Source organism: Chelon labrosus, assembly GCF_963514085.1.
Source record: "Chelon labrosus genome assembly, chromosome: 11".
Classification (NCBI taxonomy): domain Eukaryota; kingdom Metazoa; phylum Chordata; class Actinopteri; order Mugiliformes; family Mugilidae; genus Chelon; species Chelon labrosus.
In genome coordinates this window covers 9,043,394-9,065,457 of record NC_140344.1, presented here as the reverse complement: position 1 = coordinate 9,065,457, position 22,064 = coordinate 9,043,394, and the positions used below count along the sequence as shown (strand labels likewise).

The window sequence follows — 22,064 nt, the reverse complement described above, 5'->3', positions numbered from 1 at the left end:
CCTATCAAGAGTAGTCTAAGGAAAGTGGTGATGCACATTGGGTGCAAAGTCTGGCCAGGGAGATCCGATCCAACTGTTGTTCAAATTGCTGGAAAAGCACTGAGATGCTTTGGCCAATGTTCTGCTGGGAGACCTCAGGTCCTGCCATTTATGTGGATGTTACTTCGACATAACACCTACCTAAGCATTGCTGTGGACCATACAGAGTTCACCCTTGCATGGAAACAGTGTTCCCTGAAGGCAGCGGCCTCTTTCAGCAGGATGCGACCTGCACAACAACGAGTTTATGGTGTTGACTTGGACTCCAAATTGCTGAGACATCAATTCAATCAACCATCTGTGGGATGTGCTGGATAAACGAGTCCGATCTAGGGAGGCACCACCTCGCAACTACTAATGTCTTGGTGCCAGATACAGCAGCACACCTTCAGGGGTCTAGTGGAGTCCATGTCTTGACGGGTCAGGGCTGTTCTGGCAGGAAAAGGGGGACCTATGTAATATTAGACAGGTGGTCATTACATTATGGTTGTTCAGTAAATCTTAACTTGCGTTACAGATAACTTCACAGAGTAAAGAAAATAATGATTACATCATTCAGCCGTACACACTGACACTTTAAGTAGCTGTAACTCAGGTGGAGCTGGGTATTAAATCACCAACCCTACCATCAGCAGGAATGGTAGGTTTAACCACACCGTGGGCAAAGGAAGTAGTTAATGTTCAGGTTTGTGACTGTCTGCTTTGTTTACTGTTTCACTTGCCCAGCCTGTTGGTCTTATCAGTGGATTACCTGTCTCCATGTTGAGACAAGCATATAGCAAACCTTAGTCCCAACAGGTGAATAGTTAGTAACAGCTGTTCATTCAAAACTCAAACTTTCCCTTTTGTCACCTGGTTTGTTAAAATAAATCAATCACTGGGCAAAGTTTAGGGTTTTCAGTTGCTTTTATTGAAAACATTATAAAAGTATGTGATGCAGCAGCATATTTCAGTTTTTAATGATCTTAACGTGTTCACATTTATAAATGGCCTTTATTTGTCAATGACCGCAGGGCAGAGATAAGAGAACGTCTGCCGCCCCCATGTGGCTGCAAGTGAAACTACACAGAACCCTCAAACACTAAAGGAAAAGATCTTCTTGTTGTTTTGTTGTTTGTTTTCGGCCAATTCCTATTTGGTCTTTACAGTTAGCTTAGGATTGAGAATTTAACATTTTGTGGTTTCAGAGCTGATGTGCAAAATCATGACTTGGGTTGGTTTAAGTTTTTAGTGTAAGTCTAGATCTAGACGTCTAGCCCGCGTCTGAAAAGCTTTCACTCAAGGAAGGAGGGGAAGAAAATCTAACTGCATTAGCACATCACAGGATAACAAGTACAGAAACATCAGCTAAACATGTTTAGGGTTTTAAGTTTGCACAGCAATCACCGTATTCAAAAAAAGAGGGCGACATGTGCCAACGAGCCCCGGAGGAGGGACGAACCTCAGCTTAGTGTTGGTGGCGAAAACAAAATGACATATGATCAAACCCTCTCGTTTGAACAACGGCTTCTGCTGGATTACATTCACAAGAAAATCACTATAGTGTCATCGAAAACATCAGCCTAGTTTACAGCAGAGGAAATTGGAGCTAGATTCACAGATGTCAGACGTCACTGGAACACATCGAGTAACACAGAAACGTACGACTGATCTGACAACCACAGAACAAAGACTAGAGGTGTTTTGGTAACAGTAAGGCCCGAACATACTGTTATTTTCAAGCTAATTTTTGGTCTCCTTTAGAAAAGTTTTGAACATGTAACCAGAGCTGCACTTAACATTGTTACTAAATTAAGCTGTTGAATAATATCAAACTGAGAAAACAGTGCTGATTAGAAATATAATCATAATGCGCCGTCCAAAAATTCCTTGCCTTGTCCACTCAAACCCCAAAAAAATGTAGTTTGCTCAAGCGTCAAGTCAAAAATGAATCATAACCACGACAGTTAATAAATTACTTGTTGACTAATTACAAGCAGCTCTACATTTAACAGCTCTGTTACTGATACAGATACATAAGTTTCATATATTCAGACAGAAAATGAGAAAGGTGGATTTTTGACATCGTCGCAGTTCCAGTGAATTTGGTTTCAGACCCGTCCAGGTAACATTTTCCAACACAGACACTGTTTGCACACACGACTTGCCCTCAAACGTAAAACAAAGAGGAATCAAAATGAGGTTTTACAGCGGTTTGAGAGGCTCAGGCGGGTCCGGGTGGCATCTATGGCTTTAGCAGGAATGAGATTTAAGCTTTGGCTGATTGCATGTGCAGTATGGCAACCCCCATAGTTAAACGACGGTTCCCTTTCCCAAACCAAAACACAACCTGAACCTTCACGTTCCTCCTCTCAACCTGGTTTTCATTTTGTTTGAGGAAACTTAACCAACACACAACATGACATTTCTATAATAATAACATATTAAGGAATCAAACGTCAAGTTCCCGTTCTGATGCGGCTGAATGGGCTGCCAGCAGAGCCCAGCCTTCTTTATAATACAGTGGAAGGACGGCCAGATCGGTGCTGCGTGTTACTGCGAGCCGACATCAGAGGAGAAGTTGTGATTGTCATGGATGTGTTCATTAGAGTGCTGCAGGTTTCTCATTTCACAAAACTTGAGTACAATCTAGTGTTTATAATCAGCTGACCCTAAAGAAATATCAATAGTGATAGTAAAACAATAAAAAACATCTACAAAAGAACCCAAACTATATCCCATTTAGCATCTATAATATAACCAGTTAAATAACTAGGAAATGGTACATCTCGATTTTTATTTTATTATTTTAATTCCTGTTTAATTTTTCTAAACAAACTTGACGTTCTCTTCAAGAGAGGAGAGAAAGGCTTTGAGCGGTTTTCCTCTCTGAATCACACTGAGGGAGGCTCAGTGATTCCAGGAATGAACCCTGAACTGTACATGATCATTGTCTCCTACATGTAAACAAAGTATCGTGTACCTGGGACCTGTTCCACTTTAAATCACCGAGCTAATCAAGTGTCATTTGATCTTAACCGATACGTCAACATCTCTAACCGAGCTGAGTTTTAACTGCTCCAAGGTGACAAAGCGGCCAAAGTCCCAGGTTGATACTGAGGATTGCATAGCAGTGGACAATAATTGGAATCCAGATCAGTCCTTACATCTGCAGATACTTGTTACTGCTCCAAACGCTCTCCCTTTTCTCACCGGCACTTCTGCGACAGCACAACACAGAACGAAGCATATTTACAGAGGCGGATATGTTCCTGACGCTCATCTCTTGTTTTCTAAGACAAAGTGCAGCCGAGAAAATGGAAACTACTGTCGATTATTGGTCAGTTTATCTACGTCCCCTCTACTCCTTCCACCACTCCACAGTTTCGGCTTTTTTTTCCCCCGTCATCACCCAAAATTCAACATTATGTACAAATAACACAAACATGTATCTTGTCCTGTGTACAGTTCCCCAAAATGTTCATAAAAGTAGAATGAGGTAAATCCCTGTAGTATGACAACTACACAATGCAGCAAATCAAAATCACCCCTTCCCCCCGTTGCCTCTGTTCAGTTTCTACCTGGTTCATGTAGGCACAAGAACGATCTACGTGTCCGTCTGGTTGCCTCCGCGTGTCTCTTCTTCTCTTTTGTTTTTTTCCCATCAAACCGTGTCCTTTTTCCCCTTCAGTCGCTGCAGACAATATGACCGACTTCCTCTCAGGACTTCCTCTGCCGCAGCGTCTCAGAGCTGCCGTTCAGCTTGCTTCGCCCCGACGGCGTTGCTGTGCTGCCGTTGCCCAGAGGGCGGTCCCAGTCACCGGGGACTTCCTGTCTGCGCCGGCGGGTCTCTTTGTAGCGCAGTGTGATGTCGCTGTGAGAAGATTAAAGGACAGCAGGCAAGCTATTAATAGAAAATCACTCTTCTTCCCAGCTGATTTCTGTTACGCTAACTTTTAATCCTCAATGAATTTTCCATTAGAAGGCGTACTTAAAAGATTTTCCGCTATCTGTTTTGATACAAAGCTGTTTCGGACATACAGTATATATACACGAGTCCCAAGACTTCAGCTGATAAATGAGTGGTTTTTCTCTCTCAAATATGACAGACGGGTTTGAAAAACAGAAAACCCTTCTCTCCCCTGATGCGTTCCGCCATGGGAGGGCTGATTGTTCACAACCAAGAATTGTGGACAATCTCAGGAAGTACTATTCTGTAGCTCGTGAATTTTGTCATGAATGGGTCCTTCTCAAGTACCGGTACCAGAAGAAGCACCTGACAAAAGTTATACACCATTTACAGGTCTCAGATCAGGATGGGGTACTGTCTGACAACAGTGAGTCACACTGAAAATAAACGGATTATCGTGACTGGTGCGGATGAGAATCTCAAGGACACTTTACAGCCAAATAATTGGTGCATTGGATAGGGCAATGTGACACAACACACTGTACAGCTGGGATAAATAGTATTTGTCAATAATGTTTTGCTTTCTCTGGTCAAAGATATGTTGACTGCTGGGGAAAAGCTGACCTGTTACCAAAGAAGGTTAAAATAAAGGTTCGTTAGGATTTAGTAGCATTTATCAGTGAGGTCCCTCATCCTTCCCTGTCCAGTCATATAGAAGAAACTATGGTGGCTGCCAATTTGACATGAAAATCCCCCTCTAGAGACAGGTTTTAGTTTGTCTGTTGTGGGATGCTGTGGAGACATGGCTGACTCCAAGAAAGAAGAGAAGCCCCCTATATAGATATAAAGGCTCATTGAAAACACAACAATTCACAATTACATATTCCATTTCTGCTAATAAATCCTTGTAAATCCTACACACTGGACCTTTATAACCAATAACAAATACAACATACCCAGATCTGAATGACATGGCATGCTTTAGTGTTTGGTGTCCCTGATGTACTGTACTATATAACAGGAGGGATGTGCACCAGAGCAATTGGTGGAGGTGACTTTATTGGCTCTCATTAAGTGATGAGCAGCCCTGTGGAAGGAGCTAACATGCTGACGCAGTGTGTGTGTGTGTGTGTGTGTGTGTGTGTGTGTGTGTGTGTGTGTGTGTGTGTGTGTGTGTGTGTGTGTGTGTGGAGGGTGTCAACAGTTCCTCTGGGCTTCATTCACAATACAAGCTGCATGTCCTCTGCATCACTAAGCTGACTGAAAGTGATCTGAAGGCAAATGAAGATAAAAATTCACCACAGCAAGAACCTCAGAGTGCCATGCGAAAGATGGAGCCATGAGGAGTAATATCTGTGCTCTCTGGAGGACCCCAAAAAATCCTCTAAATTGGAACGATGGATCCAAACAGTGATGTGCAAGAAACAAAAACACTGCTGATAGGAGGGAGTGGACAGGGCAAGGCATCTCTCTCCTATACCTACCTCATTTGACAAGGACATTGCTGCGCTACTGCTGAACAGGAGCAGGAAGGAGGGACGGAGAAGAGGAGAAGGGGACGGGAGAGGAGAGGAGGGGGGAGAAAGCAGATAAAAGGCTTAACATGCTGGGGCAGGGCTGCACTAAACAGGACCACCACTCAAGAGGACGTGAATCCAACCAAATCACTGCATGTGGTTATGAGGGAAAGCTAAATCAAACATAAACGCAAACTCACATCTGATAGGATCTCTCCCATGTGAAGCTACGTTTCTGAAATCCAGCTGGCTAATGTAATTGAACTGTACTTTAGGGCTGCAAAAAACGGACGCGTTTGCTTTCATCCCAGTTATGCGAGTTCCTGTGCCAGGCATGCTGGAAAATATCCAAAGAAATTCAGAACCAGGTCAGTGTGGGAATTCTTTAAACAGAGACCCAATAAAATGCTCGCTGGGTTTTCCATAAGCAGAACTTTCACAGATCAGTTATAAAGTGCACTTCCAATTACAATCAGCACAAGCCATCAAAGTTAAACCATATTGCTACTAGTACTACTACTAGTACTGGTACTACTACTACGACTACTAACGTCAGAATAGAACACCTGTCGTAATTAGGTCTACACTGCATAAATCTTGACTTCGGTAAATGTTTGAAATAGTTTCTTAATTCATAGATTTTATGTTAAAAATGTTTGAATAAATGTGTATAAATAAATAAAAGTGGAGACAAGCGTTTTTTTTTCCTGTATGCGATTTTACAGTTTGAGGAAGGATTTCTTCGGCAAGAAACTTAGAAACACCAGAAGATGTGCAACAGGATGTCCAATGAACCCAAATAGAGCGAGCGAACACCAACTCTGACAGCTGCATGACGTGCAGCCACTTTCAAACACAACACCATTATCCACACTTATAGCATATTAACATAAAAACCCAAGACCCTGACCAAAACACAGCTGAAGTACATATAACTTGGACCTGGCCCATCTCCCAGGTTTGATCTCTTGGTTACTCTGACCTCTGTACTACACAGCAGCTGCAAAGAGTAAATATGGCTTACATTTACCTAACATGCATGAGAAATATGTGTTTTACATAAATACGAGTTTAATAATATTATATGCATCTACAGCCTACACGGTTTGTAACCCTCACCCACTTTCCCTTTTCCCACTTCTTACCGCATGAAAAACCTCCACATGGTCCAGATGAGTATGAGGAGGATTCCTAACAACCAGCACTGCGTGATGAAGAAGGGGATGGGCAGCATGATGGTGTTGGGGTCGTACTTGACTACTATGAGGAACTCAGTCACTGTGATTGCTGCTACCAACCAAGCCTGCTGGCCAAGCTTCCTGTGGAACTTCCTGTTAGGAAAAAACACACAATGAGTCATTATGGACTATGGAGGACAGTTTTATTGTTTATAGGCACGCGTGATGAGGATAATACTAACATGAACGTTAGCAGAGCCATCACTACTCATGTAGAAAATAAATAAAACCTAAGGTTTATGTGGGAGACAATAAATGACCCCAACATAAACAGAAACAACACAAAGAGTTGTATGTATGCTTGTATGTATAATTGTTTCTTTTCTTTTTTTTAACTGCAGTTATCTTTTGACCAGTCCAGGTTAAAGGTAATAACCCTAAACCACCTGAAAACCATCTCCACACTGTTACTCACGGGTGATCCATGAAGTCGTAGATCTCCCTCATGGCCACACCTCCCACGTTGACGAAAAAGACGAGGCGGAGCAGCACGAGGTAGTGCTCGGGAGGCATCCACAACACGAACTTCAGGTAGAAGGTGTTCAGCTCCGCCAAGAGGAACTGATGAGGGAGGAGATAAAGTAATGCGCATCCAAATTCAGAAACACTGAGAATGCAGTAAGCGAGGAAATTACAACAATAAGAAATAGAGAGGTACAGATGTAAACATTTAATTAAAAAAATATATAACATATGAGGATTTGAAAAAAAAAAAAAAAAAAAAAAAAAAAAAACGATTTCAACAACATACAAAAGAAAAATATGTTTTTTTCCTAACTTTTGTTTATGCCTATTGTTCCGACCACCACAACAAATTCCTCGTATGTATAACATGATATTTCTTACCATGAAGATGATGCCTAACACAGCCAGCCAGCGACGGAGGTTTGATGCAGGCTTCCACTCAAACTTCACCCAGCTGTACGGTGTGAACTGGAATGCTATACGCTTTATCTTCCCCCTGTGAGGCACACAGCAGATGTAATATTAGATTTAAAAAAAAATGCACAAATACACATCTAACACATCTAACGGGAGACAGTGAACGTGGACTGAGTGGATGTGTGAGTGATGCAGAATTAATGAAGCTGTACTTGTATGTAGGAATGTTCCAGAGGCCTTGCCACTGGTAGGGCTTCATCGACAACCAGGCCAGGGTCTTCATGCCACAGTAGATCCCCAAACCGTTGCACACCAGCACATCCATGATCCACTAGGGAGGGAGAACCATTATATTAAAGGGTGAATGGAGTACAGCAACGCTCCTACACAACCATGATCCACCTACACACCACACATTTATTAGATTAGATCCTTCCTTTGGATTGCGTGGGTGTGAGCAGATTATGCTTGACTAACATCTCCCTGACTGCCTGGTTAGTTTTTGTTGTAGTCTATGGAGCAGACAGACTAGTGTTTCTATTTGAAATGAATCACAGAATACATTCAACATGTATGAACTTGTACTGTAAACCATATCTACTATAAGTAATCCAGTGCTTTTGTGGCATCGTAGGCAACTGCAGCATTGATTAAGTTTCTTTAGTATGTTTTCACAGTGAACTGCTTGTTGGATAAACCAGCTCTATTTGACTGCCTTTATAAGATTTTTATTATACAAAGGAGTACTTAATTGCCATCTTAAATCTAGACAGCAGAAATCAAACGGCTTTAACCTTTCCACTGTGTCACATTCTGCCTCTTCACCTGCAGAGCAACAGCTCAGAATTACAGTAGTTTTCTCCAACTTGAGTAAATTCAATACATGCCGTATCTGTTCTGCAAAACAGCTCGTGAAAAAAGGCGCATGACTTTTTAGTTTACTTCAGTCTGTTCCCATGGTGATTCACAAGAGAGGGACGGTTAATCTAATGTGGACAAATGTGAGTCACATTTAGTTTAGTGACGTCTGCAGCGTATTCACATCCAACATCAGACTGAGAAAGTGCAGAGTGCGTTTTAGTTCAGAGCACATAGCTAACACTGACTACTTTTACATGGACAAGATTTCTTCAGGTCAACTGAAATCATTTTGATCAGACATCCCAGCTTCACGGTTTTTACATGGACACTACATAAAGTGATCAGATAAGAAATATGTCATGCATTCCCCAAAACAACATCACAATAGAACTTTACTGACATGTGCAAACTGTTTTTGCCTGCTGTGGTGCATTGAATATGATATAACTAGAGCAGGAGTTTATTTTTATCTGTGACTAATCTTATATTGACAACACTGAATTCATTCAGTAGAAAAAGATAACCAAGTCTAAGATTGATCCATGACTGATTTTGACTTTGTTCATCTTTGCAAAACGCTTCCACTATGCTTCTGTCCCTCTGCAAAACTCACATCACCTGATGTTTACCTCATGAAAGACAATCAAGCTAACAAATGAAGTGACCACATGAGGCATTTTTATTCTGACTGAGCCATTATTCTGATTATTAGCGGAGAATCTGTGTCTTTGAAATCAGCTAGGTCTGAAGAGCAGATGTCTTAATGTTCAGTACAGTTTCCTGTCTTTAAAGCTGCCTCTCTCTACATGTTCTCACAAAAATATAGTATGTTGTCATGCAATTATTTTATCGGTGCCATTGATTCTTACACTCAGAGTCCTATTGACAATGCGTCGCACAGTAATGTGCACGCAATAACAAAGAGCAGAAATATTTGTACGTACATGGTCCCACCAGCACTCTGAGAAGTTGGGCAACTGGTGCTCCAGGCTGTATTCCAGGAACTCAAACATGACACTGATTATCATACACATCCACCAATCCCGAATCATCAGAGTCTGAAAGGGGAAAAAAAACGAGAAGAGGAGCCATGAACAGATGAAGAATGGTGCGGAGTGACCAGTCAGCAAGACACCAGAGAACGAAACTTAATATCATTCAGTGTCAAAAATCCACACAATGAAAAAACACGCTTCAAGTCTTTGTAAATAAACTACAAGTTTTATCGTAATATGGTAACGGTATCTGAGTTGATACTTAATGATTGAGGTGCTTGTCAACTCAGCAAGTCAAATTTATGAAATGATCTTCCTCTTCAGTAAATCTAAATGTGTGTTATCTGTAATCGCTGACTCAGACATCGTGGTCATCCCACAAACATCCCTCCTAAGTCACATGCTCAACTGCTTCCATGAAGCGGGAACTGAAAATGATTTGGGTTCAATTTGAAAAGCTGAACTGCTGATTCTAAGTCATCACAACAGTACAGTTGAAACCAGTCAGCTAGTGCACCCAAACCTACCTTGATGTACCATCCCAGAAAGTGAGCTGGAACAAATCCATCCATCTTGTCCTGTAGACACAAATCAATGTATTCATTTAATACCATATTATCCTCGCAAACCCTCTGATACATCCGACTATCTTGTCCTCTTCTGCTTAAAACAGTATAAAAAGCTTATCCTTCAGGTTATTATATGCTGTCACCTGAAGGCCGCAGGACATAAATGTTGATAAATATGCAAATGAGAATTGCCACACCAGAGCACAGTGTCATTTTGCATGACTGTCCTGTTTTTAACCACCTGCAATCGAGACCAAGCTGCTGCAAAGAAACATTGTTTAATTGTGTTACAGTAGCTCATCAATCATGTGTGTCACTGCCTTCTTTCCAACTTTCCTTTTTAGCAAATTTTTCCAAGTGCGACTGACTTTCCAGTTCACTGGGCCCTTTTGCACATTGGACTGGTTCACCTACGTGAACCAAAATAGCAGGTGCCCTTGGAGACGGCAACACAGTCTGTGCAACTAATACCTACCACTTTTAGCTTGTAGCTTTGGCTGTACAGTTGGAGTACAGGCCCTCATGTTGTAATGAATCACCACATCTAGTTCACATCGTTACAAAGGGGAAATGAGCACAGTGAGTACTGGGTCACTGAACAGGACAAAACTTAGTGGGGCGTCGTGACACAAAAAAATAAAAATACATCTATAAGCAGTTATTTACTGTATTTTTCTGTATCTATCTATCGTAATTGTTTTTTATGCAACTGAAAATGGGTTTTATAATAAATATGTGGCCATAATTTGAACGTTTGAAGAGCCTAATGTTAGAGAGTGGATAAGGTAAACAGGATTTGGTGAGTTTCACAGTACTGCAGGAGGCCTTTTACAGACTTGTTTAGAGAACTGGGTCATTTCCGTATTAATCCTACTTGAGGACCAAGTATACAACCCAATAACTGCAGGACTGGGTCAAAAATGTGACTTCTCGAAAGGTGGCCTGTTACAAGTTTTCAATTCAATACAATTTTTTCAGCAACATATTACGATATACAAATAATGACTAGAAATAATGATGCATTTAAAAAATATATACTGCTTAGCATAGATTCATATCAATAGCAAAGATGTGGGAATGTAAAATAACACAATAAATTCAAAGTTCTCACCCAGATGTTGTGGAAGGGGTCTGTAGTGTTGCCTGGGTCGTACATGAGGCAGTTTCCTCCATAGTCACGCTCAGGGAGGGGCACCCCCAGTTTGGGATCAATGTACTTCATGAACTGTCGTCCATCGTGCACCGTCTGGATACCGGGGTTAAGAATAAAAAAAAAAAAAAAAAGAGAGATCAGCACTTAGAAAAGAAGGCCTCTCCACAATGTGTTCTTAAGACGTGCCTTCAAATGTCCACATCCATTTCTGTATCATAAATAATAATTTTTCATCAAGCTACAGCTTTAATTTTAACCTCCAGTGAGTCCGGGAGGGCTTAAATATCTATCTGGTTTGTAGTGGCTTGGTTAGGACACAGTGCAGGTTGTTTAAAGGCTTTGGCTCAGTGATAGACTCTTTGATTAAAGTGGAAGCAAGAAAAAAGGCTTCAAGGGATCACAGCAGAAAAAACACCAGAGATTGGAGAAGAAATCTGACATAAAATCCTTTATTTTGGCATGGTTTTGAGATGGCTTCATGGACTCTATCTGGACTTAGATGGATTTATACCAAAGGTCAGTGTGAGCGTGTGACCCGCCGCTGCCACGTTGTGAGGAAGGAAGAGGCATTGCATCACCAAAATGATCGAGAAAAACACTGAAGAAAGAGGAGCTCGCTGTGTAATTGACATACTTCATGTCACTGCTGTATGGTGTTCACATCAGCAGTGTACTTGTCTGTGCATATGTTCAAGTGTGCATGCCCCTTTGAATGTTCAGATGCAAATCTTTGTAGACATCAATCTGATAAACACACCAACCTGAAATAGGATGAAGATGAGGAACAGCTCGTAGACGACGGTGACACAAAGCCAGAACCTCCAATAAGCTACAGGGAGAAAGAAAGCGATGAATTACACCAGATATGAGCCACGTCACTTCATATATATATAATAAGACAAATAAATATGAAACGTGAGCATGACATTAAAAACGAACACATGACCACACACAAATATCCAAGCTGGCTGGGCAGATGTGTTTGTTTTCTACTACCATGGAACAATTCAATGATAACTGAGTACTACTATAAATGAAGGACTGCCATAGATAATGGAATGTCTGAAAATTAAATTAAATGAGTAATATTAAAGTGTTAATCTTCTCTAGTACACCCAGTAAGTTTTCTTTATTCACCAGTTATTTCTTCATATGTATTATCTCAGTTAAAATGACACTCCCAGCCAGCGACCCAGCAGGAGTTACAAGTTAGAAATCTGAAGATCCCTCTGTTTTTTTTTCCCAGGGTACCAACTGAAATGCAACAAGGTGAACAATACCAGGACCTACTCGGCTGGCTCAACAGGTCAGATAGTGTAATGCAGTGACTCTTTATACACACGCACACAGTAAAAATTACCATGTCTTTCAAAACACAAAAGGTACAAGGCACTGTGGCAAACTAAATTCTTGCCTGACCACTATATGCCGACAACAGCCAACAACATTCAATGTGTCTGCCCTCCACACCCTGTCATCTTCCTTCCTTCCCTTCCCTCCCCTCTGGAGTTTGTTGTTGTGTGAGAATGCCTCTAGACGGACAAGTTCTTTTAAACACAGCTCTATTAAAACAGTCATATCTTGTTGTGTACATAAGTTTCTTTTAATGCGTAGGAGGACGTTCGCAGACTCAGTGTATTTTTTTCCACAAGTCATTATGATGCCATTAGCTAACTAAGCTCCTTCTGAACAATGTGCTGGTGCTAATTTGAAAATAAACCATAGTTAAGTAGATATTAGGCCACAAAGGGAGGCGTGTTTGGGGCATGCCTGACTTGATTGACATGTCTGAACTCGAGCGACAGAAAATCCGTTTGGAAGAAGCAGGCCGGGAGTGTCATTTACTGGTGAACTAGTCACATGCACGCTGCTTTTATACAGTTGTGATTGGACTCCTGGTTAGTTGTATCTACTTTCCGCTTCCTGCTTCACTTTCAACAATGGTGACTGAACTCAAGTCATATAAATGTCTGTATCTCCAAACTTCCTCAGTTAACCATACCAACTCTTTATTGATCCAAAACAACTGGAAATTGCGACGATGGAGAAGCAGCTGGAAATACCAAGTACTAAAGTGGAAACACGGCGCTACCAATCACAGCTCATGCACTCTGCGCCGCGTGGTTATATTTCTGGGGAAGTGCACGCCAGTTACGGCGCTAGGCTCTGCGAAGGCTCAGCGTAGGTGTCTGCGTTGTCGCCGTAGCCTCTGCGTCAACTTAACGCAGAAGCATAAACCGCCTATTAGCTAGGTATCAAGTTTCAAGCGTCACCATGCTGCCCATGTAAAACAGCCCTACAAGAACTGGAGTCACTTCAGTTTACTGACATACAATTCAACCTGCATGTCCATACACTTGTTTTACCGTAGGACACGGCTGATAGTATACAATCCTATGATTGCTTTATATGGGTGATAAACATGCTTGTCATACCTGGATGTGGTCTGGTGAAAGGTCCATCTTTGGCCTGTGTCACTCCAAAACAGAGGAACACCAGGATGCTGGCCACGATCCCCCTACAGGAGAACAATTAGAAACAAAGAAAAATACGGTTTAAATTGGTGCTATGCAACACATACAAGTAACAGCCATTTTCTAAAACAAACACTCCAAAGCCTTAAAAACATATATTCATCGTTTTCCATAGACTTCCTCAAAGACCTTTGATGTCAGGGGTTTAAATATCCCGTTATTATACCATATATTATTGGAAACTGACACGTTTTGTCATATTGTTCAACACTGAATGAAGGAAGGGGAAAGTTATGGAGCACAATTTGACATAATTTAAGGTTGGTATCAGCAGCTGGACATAGAATTATTCTTCATTACAATCATCAGGCCAATCAGGCCAAAACATCAGGCCAATCTACTGAACACTGAGCTGTTTTGCCTTTAATGACAGTTGTGTTAAGATCTGAAAACCAGGAGACCAGGAAGGACGTTACTCTGAATTTACAAGCAGACAGGGCAGGCTTAAGAGGCTTAGCATACAATGAGATTACAGCTTGTGCCTTCTAATAAGTGTAAAGGTATGACTGTGTGTAGCTGATTGCCTGAGGAAATTAACTGCATTAATTGTCATTCAAAGAGGACTAATGTGTCAAAGTGAACTTTGTGTGTGAACTAGTGATCCCAAATCACAATGTTAATTGTGTTATGCGAGAAAGATTCAGAGAGTGTGTGTGGGTGTGTGTGTGAGAGAGTATTCTCCGCTGCCAGGAAGAAGCTCTGGGATCTTTATCCCGACGAGCCGGACTGCGCTGACGGCAGCAAATCCTGTTAAGAACCGTCCCACAATCCCACAAACACTCATGTCATTGACACAGCCTGCTTGTGCTTTCTTGACTGTTCCAGTCTGTCTTCAAAACACACAGTTGCGCTGAAGCAAATTAAAAATGACAGCAACTATGGTGAACCGTGACACAGAAATCTGAGTCTTAAAGCAGCAGCAAACCAACTAGAGAGATGGCGGGACAGGGAGAATCTCAGAGTTCAAAGGCTGTGTTGCAGCATGTCATTTTATAAAACCCTGCTCTGCAAAATTAGAAGCAACAGTATTACTTGGTTTCCACAGCTCCTGGTTTCCACAGCTAACAACCCAAAAGTAGTTCAGATTATTAAGGCCTATTGATGTACAGTATATAACTACCATATATGAAAAGGTTGTAGGCAGTTTAGATGTTCAAATTCTTATCCATACATCCAAACAATACAATCAGGGTGATATTTGCTCTGTTCCAAATTCTAGCTGCACAAATATACAGCCAGAATCACAAAGAACTATCTTCAGTCACAAGGAGAACCTGCAACAGATTATATGCTCCCCACAGCTGCAGTATCAGCATCTTAGAGTCAGTCTTGGATTACGTGAAGAGACACAAGACAACTTAACAGAAGAACAGTGCAAGTGTTTGCACAGTCCAGACATTCAGATCAATCAAAGGCAACGAACACTTTTGTTCACTCCAGTTTGCATGAGGTTAACAGAAAGTAAAATCTATTGGTGGTTTTATTTTTGGAAACATTGTCAGTTTAGTCCCTAAAAATGTGCTGTATATAAATTAAATCAACCCAAAAGATAAACATGTTTTCTGGAAGCCTCCAAGTTTCCAGTATCAACCTCAGTGTGCACTCTGCTATTGGCTCTTACAAAGAAAACTGAATCACATGTCAGTCATCTAAGTCTGGTCTGGCAGTGTCACTCAGGTTTTGTAAATGGAATATACTGCGATTCATATTTTAACTGTTAAAAGAATGAGCCATAAAACCTACGTAATAAAATACTAATAAAATGGTCTCTTGGGAGTCATGCCCTTTTTTTTTTCTACAGCCAGCACGGTTTTATTTCTCCGTTGATAGCAACACACGTGTGACACATGGCCTTGAGAGAGGGCCAGCTGGGCTTAAGGTGAATGCTACTGAAAAAGGAAGTGACTGTGTTCGACTTCTGTACCTCACTCAGGTTGTTCTGTGGCTTCATTCCAATTGATGTTAAATATAAGATAACAATGTTAGTAGGCTACCGACTGCGTTATGTGATATCAGGTTTTAAATAGTAACGTGACATGACCCAAAGGAGACAGATAAACACACACACACTTCTACTATTTCCCGGTATTTTTTACGCACACGCATGTCAAGAGACTAACATGACATACCTTTAGAACACAGTCACCTTACCCTTTCAGGGAAAGGGCCCGGTGAGGTTGATTAGTAAGAAAACATTCTAATGTACTGGTTGAAAACGACCTCATAAAACTATTTTCTACAAACTTGAAAACAGCTTCTTATAAAATATGCCCAATTTGCATCTAGCTCTAAAGGGATACATACGCATATTTTGCATCATGTGTTACTTTAGCTAGTGGAATTTTTTGGTCTGCCCCGGGGGCCCTGCAGGGTTTTGGCTTTGTGGACACAGAGGAAGTGAAAATACAGCCCGCTGACCTTTTGGTGTTGTAGGCCGTGTCCTGAGGAGTCTCCTCCAACAGAGTGACGTAGACTAGAGCACAGGTCAGAATGAACAGCACTGTCACAGTATGAGCTCGCCTGTGGAGAAAGAGGGAGAGAACGGACAGAGAGGGAGATATTAATACTATTTTTAGAGAAGAACATTTAAAAAAAAAAAAAGCCTCTGACATAGCCACAGAGAAAGTTTTACAATCTGTGCTAAGAACGCACAAAGTGTCTTAAAGCTTAACATCCTGTTAAGACAAAAGAAAAGTGTTGTCTCAATTAATCCAAAGAGAATACGAGGGGAAATGAAGGCAGCGGAGAAGGGACAAAACAGAATAGCTGGAACAGATTTCTCCAGGGAAACTGGGTTACTGTAGCTGAAAATAGTTGCAAAAATGGTATACAAGAAACTTTGGTTTAAACTAACAGGAAAGAGTCAAAAAACTGCTTTTGCATCAGTGTTCTGGTGACTGTGTTCTGTGAAAAATCTCTACTTGATAAAATACAAGCTGAAGTTATGCGTTTTGTTGAGTTTGAAGGCCTTCACGTTGGATGGAGGCGGTTCTCTCCCAGATCACCCCATGGCAGTAAACAAACATTGCCCTTTGTCAGACGATGGTACGATATACCGAAGATCCACGCTTATCTCATGTTTATCTCAGCTGTGGGGGCAAAGTTTTATTAATCACTTACAATTTCTGGGTCAAGAGTTTAAATTAAGTAATGAGCAACACATTAAATCCTCAATTAGAGAGAAGCACTTTGCAAAGTTGAATAGGACATTATTCCGAGAACACTTATAAAAGGAGAAACAAGGTGAATTATTATGAATTTTATGCTCATTCCTGGAATGCTCAGACTGATCAAGCAGCAGGTAGAATATTACAATTAGAGATGTTACGCCTTTACACAGGATTAGGATTAGAGCCAATCCAGACGCTTTTAAAATCTTAACCCACTGCAAATCCTTTACGTGTTTCTTCAAAATATACCAGCCATCAAAAACACCACATTGCGCTTGGTTAAAACACACACACACACACACCTGAGAGTGAATTGTGAAACTCAGAGTGAAGTCAACAGACGACAGCATTTGTTAAGTTAATGTTATGACATATGTACCCATGTATGATGCATGAACTTGAATTTCATTTTGGCATTTCTTTTCATCATTTTTTTACCTTATTGGACACTCATTAGTGGAGAGAAACAAGAAGTAAAACATGCAACAAAGGCTGGAATTGATCCTCATGGGGTGACTGCTCAACCAGGCAGGTCAGTGGCTATGAACATATCTGCTGAACACGACCAAGCATGTCGCAATTTAAGATTAGACCTGTGTTGTGTTTTCTTCTTGTCAGCTCAGCTCTTTACCACCACCACTCTGTGGCAGCCAATCCATGTGTGAAAATGATGTCTCATCATGCTCCCTGAACCACTCTTTCACAGTTTGAGCCCGATGAATCCTGACATTGTCATCCTGGAAGATTCCCGGTTAGCCTCACTGATTAGTGGTTATCTGAAGGCTACACAGCTGTTCAGTCCCAATCCCTTGAGTTCCCTTCACATTGTACGTGTGGAAACTTTACTATTAAACATAGATCTGAGTTCTACTGTTGTTTTTCTTTGATATGATTTCACCAAACGGTTAAGTGGTCGCCGATCACGATCAATCAGGATTTTTTTCCGACCACATTTCTTCCTTGAAGATGATGTTTCCCCACTATCCTTCCAGTTTTTATTAATGCGTTGGACAGTTCTTAACCCAATTTTAGTAGTTTCTACAATCTCTTTTCTCTGCTTGATGCATGCCAATGATTTGACCCTTCTCAAACAGACTAACATCTTTTCCACGACCGCGGGATGTGTTTTTCGACATAGTTGTTTAAGAAATGAGAAGCTACTCATTGCATCAGTTGGGGTTAAATAACTTGTTGCCAGCTGAAAGAGAATCGCCCATGCATTCGTTAATACACAGGATAAGATGTTACAATCCCTTGTGCCAAGATCCCAGGCAAAACACATTTAGAGGGCCCATCCAACTGCAGTAATTATCCTTGTACCTATTTGCTTAGTTAGATCCAGGTGACTTTTTTTTTTAGCCAGGCAGTGTGTGTGTTTATGTCACACACACCGTGACTGTCAGGCTCTGTTATGTTTTAGTATTTTTGACACAGCAAAGGAGCTAAATGGATATAAGCTTCACAAGCCTAGTTACAGAAACGGTGTGATAGCGAATATATCGTAAATACTAAGACTAGTCTCTTTATTTAAAAAGGGATTGCAATATAACAATGCTCTGAAGAAGTTGTATTGTATTGAGGTCATTCTGTCATCCATCAAACTTACAAAATATCACCCCCTCTGCCAGCCCTTTGGTACAGTCTGAGTCACAAAGACGTCATGTCAGATGCCATTAGCATTTTCTCCCTGTTCCACCTCCTTATCCAACCTGTTTGGCAGGAGACACAAGGGAGGGCCTGGCTTCTCTTGCTTGACAACCATACAACACCACAGGGAGTGAAAAGACGCTGCCGAAACATCAGTCTGCACCAAACGAGAGGCAGCCTGAGCTTTGAACAAAATCTATCTCAAAGCCTCGGGGGGGCAGATAAAACAAGCTTCTTATTCAACAAATGCAGAAATAAAATAATATTGTCCTGAGGTTGAATGCAAGTGTTTAATTGGGATGACAAAAATGCTGAGATAAACAATGATTGAGTCAATTCCATGTAACTAACCAGACATGTTCCTTTACCTGTAGTCAGACTGCACAAAACATGTTATTTAAGGAAAAAACAAAAGTGGTGTGCCAGCACAACATTTTGTGTAATCAGTTTCACTCCTATCCAATACAGTCCTCACAGAATACAATGCTTCTTCAACTGCAACCTGCACCAACTGGAATAAGCTGCATGCCATGTTGTTATCCTCCTTAAGAACCAGAGGAAGCTTCCGACATTCACACAATTCCTAGATATGACTGTGTAACACTCCCACACATAGCCACTGCATTCCTGTATTGACTCTGTGGTCAGACATACGCTAAGATAACATCAAACATGTTTACCGTTACAAAAATTATCAATAATGCTTTAATTTGACATGGTGACTACTGGATGTACATTTAAAATGAAAATTTGCTATTTTTTTCTCCAGTTTTCAGTGTGCTTGTGCTTGAAGTGTTAGCCCATAAATATCATATGATTCACAACAGCCAAATGTTTCTGAAGCTGACCACAAGTCATACAGCTACAAAGCCATTCATCGTTATCAGTTCTCCATTAGAACCAAACTGGGAGTGTCAAACGCTTGGACGCTAAATTCCTTAACATGCAATCACACAAATCACAGGCAGTACCAAGGAGAGCCAGTCATTTTAAGACCAACATGAGCTAGAATTTAGTCTAAATAATTAGAAAATGTTCAGATTGCATCTTGATCATTGCCTACCCACTCAGCTGCCAGTTTATTAGGTAAACCTGGTTAAAGCTGTTGCTATCTATACTACAGTGACCCATTCAATTCTATCTTGAGGTTAGTATTTGTTGAAATTTCTTAGACTCACAAAGGATGTCTACCTTGCTGACAAGTAAGGATGCATTATGTAGTGCTGCCAAATTACAATGCATTTTAAAAAACTAGTTTAGAGTATTCACTCTACCATATAGTAAATGGCCATATATTTGAAACTACTGTATACACTGCAGGTGTGTTTGCATTCTGTTAATGGCACCACTCCTGAAACATAGATATCGTTCTCATTAAGGTTCACTCTGAGAGGACCACTCTCCTCTGCCGCCAAACATACTGGATAGCTTAGCAGATTCTTATTGACTCCAACCTTACACACAAAACAGAGATGAAACACACATACCCAGGGCTTCAATATTCCTGGAGCGACAGGTTGAAAGCCTGAGATGGCTATAAATTAAAGACACCAGCAGAAAGGAATGTTGCTTTTCTGGACCAGCAGCATACCCCCGCGCAACGAGAGCTACATCGGACACTTATCAGCACGCTCATTCGTTGTGTGTGTGTGTGCAGTCCTGTCAGTGGTGCATCTGTATTCATTCCTCCAGTTTGCCACATGGGCATAATATCGGTCTTGACTTCAAGCCAGATGTGGATCTCTTTCTGCTGAAGTCGCAGGGTGGGATATTAGCTTGTGTCTCGTCAACAACTAGCTCCGAGGTTAGACTTGCAGTGTAAACATCTGCGACAGCAGACATTAGTCCTTTAAAAGTGATACCATATGTGTAGTAGGCTTCGGTGAATTCTTGCAATCTCTTTGTGACAAAGCAGTTTCACAAAAGCACATTTTCAGCTTTGCTTATATTATATAAATAATGGTGCATTATGGAACAAGGTCACAGTGTTTGTACTGATTAAAGGAGGTCACCTTGATCACCTTCAAACATAAAAGCACACCATATTCCTGCAGGAATTGTTTCCAGGAACTATTTTCCTTGTATCTACTGATATTGTTGACACTGGCAGAAAGCACTCACCAGAAAAAGGTGTTGGTCCCGTCGTCATAGACCTCGCACTCCGTGTTTCTCCGGTGCAGACTCTCCCTGGAGATCTGCTTAATCACCTTGGCTTTGATCGGGGCGCTCTGATCCGGACACCCAGGATCCACCGATCCGTTGTTCACCTGCTCCGCGGCGGCGGCTGCAGCAGCAGCAGCGCCCTTGCCGGTGGCGTTGATCGCCGCCCCGCCGCTTCTCTTCGACTCGGGCTTGGTCATGGCTTCACCCGACGACCAACAGCCCACGGTGCTTCAAAACGTTCCTGTGCGGGTTGGTTTATCCCGGAGCTCTGCCGTCATCCGCGTCAGCCCCACCCAAGTGACAGTCAGCATCCTGGGGTGGTCAGAGGAAATGAGCGTTACCAGGACGATATTAGGGAGGAGAATAAACCTGACAATCTCGTCCTGCGGCTGTTTTAACCGCTGACCTGCACAGCATGCGGATGAGAAATGTGGCGTGGGCAGCTTAAATCAAAGCAGGCGACAAGCGGGACAGAGTGTCATTTGTCAGCAATGGCGACCACGTTTGGAAATGACATACCCAATGTGGGGATATTTATCAGACAAATATCATTTAAAGTCATCCCAGTGTCTACACTGCGATGGGCGCGTATCCTTGATGTTAGACAGCTTGAATAACCGCGTTAGCTATTCGTAGCACATTACTGTTTGACCTTGCTACAAGGCTAAGTTAACTGACAATGTTGTTAAATAGTTATCAATTAACTAACCGACACGAAACCTTCATTATTCAAGAACTCGTTTACTGTTCATGTTGAGAAACTGTGTGTACACTAGCTAGCTATCGGTTAAAATTAAACTAGCATTACTTACCAGCTGAATTTATGGGATTACAGTCCGGAGGAGTTCACCAACTGCTAGCGCTACATTGGTACATACGTTGAAATGCACCCGTTTAGCAAATATAATAAAAAGTGTTTTTGGTGGAGACTGTATCACGCTAAGCTCGGAGACTGCCACTCATACAGCAGCAGGCGGACAGGACTCACCGCATCGACTGCAGTCTGAGTCTAAAAACATCACATGGACGTTTGCTAATTGTTAGAGCAAAAACGCCGCTTCCGGTATGTGTTCGTTAAAATAAAAGCCACTTCCGTTACCACATAATAGAAGAGTTTTACTTTGAAAACACAATCTGGTGCTCCGGCAGCCTTATTTCAGATGCTTTGTGTAGTTTTTGTAACTTGACAGTCTGGCGTCTCTGGCGGGTTTAGTTGAGGATCGTCCATTTAAAGTGGTCGATGATGAGCAGAGGTTGAAGTTGCATAATCCCACAGTAACAGTGGGTTTAAAACATGTCTCTCCACAATAACACATAGTTTAACCGGACAAACTATAAAAACGTCTGTTGAAATCGGGTTCTCGGTTCTTACAAAATGTTTTGGGCATGCACGTATTGGGTCATTTG

General features: G+C 41.5%; 1 protein-coding gene across 1 annotated transcript; it reads right to left on the bottom strand.

Moving 5' to 3' along the window:
• Nucleotides 1-912: 912 nt before the first annotated feature.
• Nucleotides 913-22,064, bottom strand: ptdss2 (phosphatidylserine synthase 2). Its single transcript, XM_084554692.1, has 13 exons — nucleotides 21,470-22,064; nucleotides 20,616-20,969; nucleotides 16,096-16,197; nucleotides 13,579-13,661; nucleotides 11,905-11,972; nucleotides 11,102-11,236; nucleotides 9,949-9,999; nucleotides 9,371-9,484; nucleotides 7,778-7,896; nucleotides 7,530-7,644; nucleotides 7,099-7,244; nucleotides 6,591-6,776; nucleotides 913-3,892 (listed from the first exon to the last, which is right to left on the bottom strand). The coding sequence occupies exons 2-13, from the start codon at nucleotides 20,852-20,854 to the stop codon at nucleotides 3,739-3,741; spliced, it is 1,512 nt and encodes a 503-aa protein (XP_084410818.1). The 5' UTR covers nucleotides 20,855-20,969; nucleotides 21,470-22,064; the 3' UTR covers nucleotides 913-3,738.

Excerpts from the sequence above, each read along its gene's own strand:
- ptdss2 (XM_084554692.1), bottom strand. The coding sequence starts at position 20,854 with ATGACCAAGCCCGAGTCGAAGAGAAGCGGCGGGGCGGCGATCAACGCC. Across the intron at positions 7,897-9,370 it reads CAGAGTGCTGGTGGGACCAT|TGGATCATGGATGTGCTGGT; the intron begins GTACGTACAAAT and ends CTCCCTCCCTAG. Across the intron at positions 6,777-7,098 it reads TACGACTTCATGGATCACCC|GAAGTTCCACAGGAAGCTTG; the intron begins GTGAGTAACAGT and ends TTTTCCTAACAG.